Source organism: Coffea arabica, chromosome 7e (genome assembly GCF_036785885.1).
Source record: "Coffea arabica cultivar ET-39 chromosome 7e, Coffea Arabica ET-39 HiFi, whole genome shotgun sequence".
Classification (NCBI taxonomy): domain Eukaryota; kingdom Viridiplantae; phylum Streptophyta; class Magnoliopsida; order Gentianales; family Rubiaceae; genus Coffea; species Coffea arabica.
In genome coordinates this window covers 43,157,808-43,164,479 of record NC_092323.1, presented here as the reverse complement: position 1 = coordinate 43,164,479, position 6,672 = coordinate 43,157,808, and the positions used below count along the sequence as shown (strand labels likewise).

Below are 6,672 nucleotides of genomic sequence, written 5' to 3'. Positions count from 1 at the left end.
CCAAGGTATCATAACAAAAATAAAATAGTGCATTATCATTAATTTATACCATCTTCTATCTTGTTAATTTTGCTAATACTATTAGTAATTGAGAGCTTATAAATCAATAATAATGTACTAAAAGTTGTCAAAAAAAGTTAAAAGATTGCAGTTAGAACAAAATGGGTACATTGTCATTAATTTTCACAAAGTAGTCATTGATTGGACTTAAATTGGATGAACTTAAGAGTTTAGGTTGCAAAGTATCCATAACTAAAAGTTTAAAACGTAAAATGTACAAAATTGAAATTTAAGGAACAAAATGAAAAAATAATACAAGTTCAGAGGTTTACAGTGGAATTAGTCCTTCAAAATCATTACTAGTGTCACGGTTGAACTCATAACTTAGTCCCCCATGCCACGTTTTTCCCTTAATGACAAAAGGTAGCTTAGGAGCTGTTGTAGCCTCTTGGAGTGTTCCACTCCCACCTGATTAGTGTTGCCCACATTTGATGGGTGTCGAGAAATGCCAACACTTCCACAAATGATGTTTAAAATTCCATTTACTTTAAAGATAAAAAACATTTCGAACATGATGTAAACCGTCGTCTCCAATGCGAGACCCCTATTTAAGGCCCAGAAAAGAGCTTGTAATTATCCCTCACACAAAGAGTAAGAAGCAAAGAAAATGGCTACAACACCAGGTCTCCTCACTGACTGGCCATGGACGCCTCTTGGGCGTTTCAAGGTTCTTCTTTTCTCTTCTATATCAGCTTCTTACGTCCTTCCACGACATGAAAATGCTCATTCTCATCTTTCTCAACTGTGCTCTTTCACTCATTGAATAGTTCTTTTTTTTTTTTTTCAAGTTATTGTTCTTTTGCTTATTCCTTTTCGATGCATGATGACTTTTTTAGCTGTGGATTGATGGAAATCTCTAAATCTCATATAGATCTAAGCTTCAACAGCGCGTAAAACTATGGACTTAGATTTTTCATACTACTCTACTTTGTTCTGGCTGCATAACTGTTGTTGTTTTGGTTGATGAAGTACGTGGTACTGGCACCATGGGTGGCTCATAGCATTTATTCAAATGCTACAAAAGGCGAATGCGAGAGAGACCTCACAAACCTTCTTATACTTCCCTTTCTTTTGTGGAGGATGCTTCACGATCAAATCTGGATTAGCATTTCTCGTCACCGAACAGCTAATGGCAAGAACCGGATTGTTGACAAGACCATTGAATTCGAACAAGTTGACAGAGAAAGCAATTGGTCCGTTCTACTGATACTTAATTACTATCTCAATCTTTTCTGATCTCCTAACAAATACCTTTGTTTTTTTCATTCGTTGTTAAGATCGAAAAGAGAAAAAAATATATGGGGAAATATGATTCCAAGAAACCACTACGTTCTTTCTAATGGACAGGAAAAGGTTGTTTTCCATCAATTAGAATCCTCTGCGCCACTATTCGATGTCAAATTCAGTGCCAATTCCACTCATCACGTGATAGTAGTAGAAATTTAAATAAACAGCACATGACAAATTAAATAAACTGGACACTTGACATAAATATAAAAGTGATACTAAATTACCATTGAAAAAATGGCACTGAAGATCTCATTTGGTTTCCCCACCAAGTTCAGAGCTCTAATTCTATACTTGGCACTTGGCAGTTGGGGGTGAAAAAGGCGTAGCGAGGAGTGGGAGGGTTAAAAAAAAAATTTGATTCCAGGAGTCTTGGGTTCTAATGGGGAAGTTGCCTGTAACTCGGTGACGATCTCTATGATGGCCATGCACATGTGAATGATTGGTAGATTAATCTTAGGAAAAAACACGCCACTGTTTAAAATGCTTCAAACCCATGTTAACAGACTTGTTTCTGAAAAACATAACTCAGATTTGCATATCTTCAAGATCAGATTCCTGGAATATGTACTTTTATATCAATATCCACCCCTGCCTTTGGGAGTAGGAAAACCTAGAGAGATTTTATTTTATGCACAAGATATGAATTTGGACGTATTAGGAATCATATTATTATACTCATGTAAAGTTGGTACTTATTGTTTTTCTGCTTTTTCCTCTCAGGGATGACCAAATAATATTAAATGGAATCCTATTCTACATCGCCAACAATTTGTCTTCTTATGCTTCTCGGCTGCCGTGGTGGAGGACGGATGGTGTGATCTTGACCTCTCTGCTTCATATTGGTCCTGTGGAATTTCTGTATTATTGGCTTCACAGAGCACTGCACCACCATTTTCTCTACTCTCGTTACCATTCCCACCATCATTCCTCCATCGTCACTGAGCCCATAACATGTAAGAACACACTATCCAAAAACAAAAACAAAAAAAAAGTATTTTCATCAATTCTTTTCTCTTTTTTTTTTTGTGGAAATAGTTGATTTCTTTTCTTGTAGATATTAATGAATGTAAAGAGAAATAGGGTTCTATTAATCTTTTGAAAAAAAAAAACAATTCTTTTTTGGGTGGTGGTGGTGATCTGCAGCCGTGATTCATCCCTTTGGAGAGCAGATAGCGTATTTTTTGCTGTTTGCAATTCCAACGTTGGCAACAGTGTATACTGGAACTGCATCGCTTGCGTCAACGTTCGGCTACATCACATACATTGATCTAATGAACAACATGGGACACTGCAACTTTGAGCTAATTCCCAAACGACTCTTCTCCATCTTTCCACCTCTCAAGTATCTAATGTATACACCCTCGTAAGTGACCTCCAAATCCACTCTAAATTTCTACTATTCAAACACACTCTAAATTTCTATGCGGCATGGCAATGATAAGAAGAGATTTGCGAGTGCATAATGTGTTAGATGTTTGGTGCTTTCTGTAAATTTGGATGACGACAAAGGGCCCAAAAAAAAAAAAATATATATATATATATGTAGTTGACAATGATAAATTATTACAAATTTGGCTTAATATTACCGTGAATTCTAGGGTACCTTGGCAAATAGCATGCATTTGGGCATAGGTTAAATCCCGTTTTAACTTAAAAACTCGCCAAATACATGCAAATTTGACATTACAAAGATCTCATGCTCTATGGAAGTCAAATGAATATGAAAAGCAAAACGGAATCTTGCTTTAGAGAATGTGAAGTAGAGATGAACAAATTTTTTTTAAAAAATATTGCTTTAATGATTTAAAAAGATTTATTTTTTTCTTTTTTTTTCCCTTTTGGAGATTTTATACACTAAATAGAGACAAAAGAGAAAGCAAAACTGAATCTGCACTACGACCATCTAACTAGTAAGGCATCAACCTACCGAACGCATTGGTAGCTTTACGCTTCCTCGTATGAATGTAACTAATCAGCAAGTTAAACGCCATCAGTTTTGTTTTTTTTTTTTTTTACTAAAATCAAAGAAATTAGAATTAAGTAAAACTTAACAAGAAAATGACAGAGAAAGAAGATAATAAATTTTACCGTTAATTCTTTTAAATCTTGTGATTTACCTTTTGATTTTCACTTTCTATTTGCTTAATCACTGTTGAAGTACTTGTGTTACAACGTACAGATATCATTCTCTGCATCACACTCAATTCCGAACAAATTACTCTTTATTCATGCCCATCTACGACTATATCTATGGCACCATGGACAAATCCACCGATTCGCTGTACGAAACTTCATTGAAAAGAGAAGAAGATGCCCCAGACGTGGTACATTTGACCCATCTAACAACCCCACAATCCATATACCATATTCGTCTGGGATTTGCTTCTGTTGCCTCCGAACCTGAAGGTTCCACATGGTACATTTTCTTAATGTGGCCAGTTACACTTTGGTCCGCGATTATTAATTCCATCTACGGCCGTACCTTTATCTTAGAGAGGAACAAGTTAGAAAAGCTCAAGTTGCAGTCTTGGGCAATACCAAGGTACAATGTGCAGGTAAGATCAACTTAATTAATTGAAATGAGATGGTTTATTTGTGGGATTTGTCTGCCTATATCAATTTAATTATTGCTCTTCATTTTTATTAAATAGTACTTGAAGAAATGGCAATCCCGAGCAATTAACGGCTTGATTGAGAAGGCCATACTAGATGCTGAAGCAAAAGGCACCAAGGTGTTGAGTCTCGGCCTACTTAACCAGGCAAGTTTAAGGGAAAAAGTCAATAATTCCTCTCATTATTTTTATTGAGATATTGTTTAATTTTGTTTTCTTTCTTTTTTTTTTTTTGGGTGTGAGGGGATCTCATATATACATTATTTGCAAGTTGAAAATATATGGAGAATTTACAATTTGCAGAGAAAGGAACTGAACAAAAATGGAGAGTTTTACGTGCGAAGGTACCCTAAGCTGAAATTGAGGGTGGTGGATGGAAGTAGCTTGGCAGTTGCCATCGTCCTTAACAGCATTCCTAAGGGAACCAGTGAAGTCCTCGTTGTTGGCAACCTCACCAAAGTTGCTCGTTCTGTTGCGTTTGCCTTGTGCGAGAGGGGTATTCAGGTTTGTAGTTTTAACCGTTTACTTGTACCGGTACATGATTATCATTGGACCTGACAATTATGCCCAAAACCCAACACGGCAACAACCCACCCACTAGGTTGAGTGTGCGTTTGTATCTGTGAGTGCTTTAGAGTGTAAAAATATGTCTATCTATGTGAAAATGTGTTTATGTGTGTGAAAATTTTTTTTGTATGTGAAAATATATTTGAGATAGTTTATGTATTAAAATCTATTAATAAATATATTGAGTCATATTTGAATCATGGGTTTTAGATAACTCAATATGACCCAACTCAAAATTAACCTAATCTAAAGTTGGGTGGGTTGGGTGTAACCCATTTAAATGAAAACCCAATATTAACTCGCCCAATTGTCAGGTATAATTATCATATATGGCCCTTACCTGATGTCCCTCTCACACATATATGGCCCTTATCACACAAGGGACAGGATAGCAGAAGAAACCTATTATAAGGCCTCGTTTGGATTGTTATTTTTGGAGTTTTTATAGAAAAATGTGTTATAATGATTTGATATGTGTAAAGTAAAAAAGATGATTAAAAAAATATATTTATGGAAAACATTAAAATTTTTCCTTAGAAATTGCAATCTTTTGTTTCTACAAAACAAGATTTTGTGCATATATTAGAGGATAAATGAGTTGGATGGTTCCGAAAGAGAGTGTGTGTACAAGTAAGAGGTCCCGAGTTCAAAATCTTTTACTTATACTTTAAAAAAAAAAATTAGTGTACATGTGTACGAACTCATGGACAGCTGTTATGCATGTGACGTGCATCAAGATCCTAGTACAAAGATTTTAGGCTTCGTATTTGCATTTTAAGAGATATTTGTGACCTCTAACATTTGGATATCTTTCTAAAAAAATTCAATTTGGCAAATTTCAGATAAACATTTCATCCCAATGTGAGTACGAGAAGCTTAAGCAATGTGTTACTTCCCAAAGCAACTTGGTAGTAATGTCCAAGAGCGTGGCTCACAAGGTAGGCACGTTTTGTACGATATATGTTTGGAACCGAAGTCCTTGAATTATTAATTGATGACAGCAACATATGAATTGAATTGTGTTAGACTTGGTTGGTTGGAGATGGATTAACTGAAGAGCAGCAGCTGAATGCGCCAAAAGGGGCATTATTTATTCCTTTCTCGACCTTTCCTCCGAAGAAAGTACGCAGGGACTGCTCCTATCTGCATACCCCCGCAATGCTGGCTCCCGCGTCCCTCCAAAACCTTGACTCTTGCGAGGTTGGTAACTTGTTTTACTCACATTTAACTATTTACTAGAGGGTGAGGCAGGCACACCCTACACGTGTGTGCATATTTTAGGGGGCAAAATTAAATAATAAAAGAATATATAGTTGCAACGAAAAAATAATTATGAGATTTTTTTGATTTTTTTTTATTAATGGTGGTAGAAAGACCTTGGATAAACATAGTAGTAATAATAAATAAGTATAGTAGTAACAGTTATATAAACATAATGAAAATGTAGAGTATGACGTGTAGTTGTATGTTATTCTTTCATGTAAGGATAAGATTGGAATAACAAATAATGACAAATTTTTCTAAACATCAAATCCATTGCTTAAGCATTATATATAGAAAAAAGATATAATTCTAGGATCAAACAGGCATGCCTAGACAAATAATCAAAGTATTTTTGCTTGTTTCATAAAATGCACCAATAACTAGATTCTTTTTCTTTTTTACTTTCAATGATCACCAATATCATTTGTGACGCGATTAGCACGCCCCAAATAGTCACTAATCATACCAATATTGAGCAAAATTTCTTTATGTTAATAACATTCTGTGAATTAATCCATCCATCTAAAATTCACACTCGATTTGATTTTTAGTCTCTGTGGTTTGTATGATAGAATTAATAAACCTGGTTTTGTTGTATGTATGCACTACCGCACAGAATTGGCTGCCAAGAAGGGCACTAAGTGCAGTGCGTGCAGCTGGCATAGTGCACGCATTAGAAGGATGGACTGAGCATGAATGTGGAGAAAACATGTTGAGCGTTGAAAAAGTTTGGCAAGCTGCCCTGAAGCATGGCTTTCGACCTTTGGGGTCTCCATGCAATTGGTCTTTCTCTTTTTAATTAGAACATACGTACTTATGTGTTAGTTATCCTCAATAATTATCACTAATTCTTTGGAATTTACCAACTACATCTGATTTT

The 6,672-nt window shown here is 35.5% G+C and overlaps 1 protein-coding gene across 1 annotated transcript; it reads left to right on the top strand.

The window, feature by feature from the left end:
* Nucleotides 1–567: 567 nt before the first annotated feature.
* LOC113700438 (very-long-chain aldehyde decarbonylase CER1-like) lies at nucleotides 568–6,661 on the top strand. The gene is made up of 10 exons (XM_027220880.2): nucleotides 568–727; nucleotides 1,030–1,253; nucleotides 2,071–2,303; nucleotides 2,494–2,713; nucleotides 3,530–3,905; nucleotides 4,002–4,109; nucleotides 4,266–4,466; nucleotides 5,372–5,467; nucleotides 5,556–5,729; nucleotides 6,409–6,661. The coding sequence occupies exons 1-10, from the start codon at nucleotides 668–670 to the stop codon at nucleotides 6,589–6,591; spliced, it is 1,875 nt and encodes a 624-aa protein (XP_027076681.1). The 5' UTR covers nucleotides 568–667; the 3' UTR covers nucleotides 6,592–6,661.
* Nucleotides 6,662–6,672: the final 11 nt, after the last annotated feature.

Bases quoted from the DNA above. Each gene is read 5' to 3' on its own strand.
- LOC113700438 (XM_027220880.2), top strand. From the start codon at position 668: ATGGCTACAACACCAGGTCTCCTCACTGACTGGCCATGGACGCCTCTT. The intron at 5,468-5,555 runs GTAGGCACGTTT...GAATTGTGTTAG, and splicing joins CCAAGAGCGTGGCTCACAAG to ACTTGGTTGGTTGGAGATGG. The intron at 5,730-6,408 runs GTTGGTAACTTG...ACTACCGCACAG, and splicing joins AAAACCTTGACTCTTGCGAG to AATTGGCTGCCAAGAAGGGC.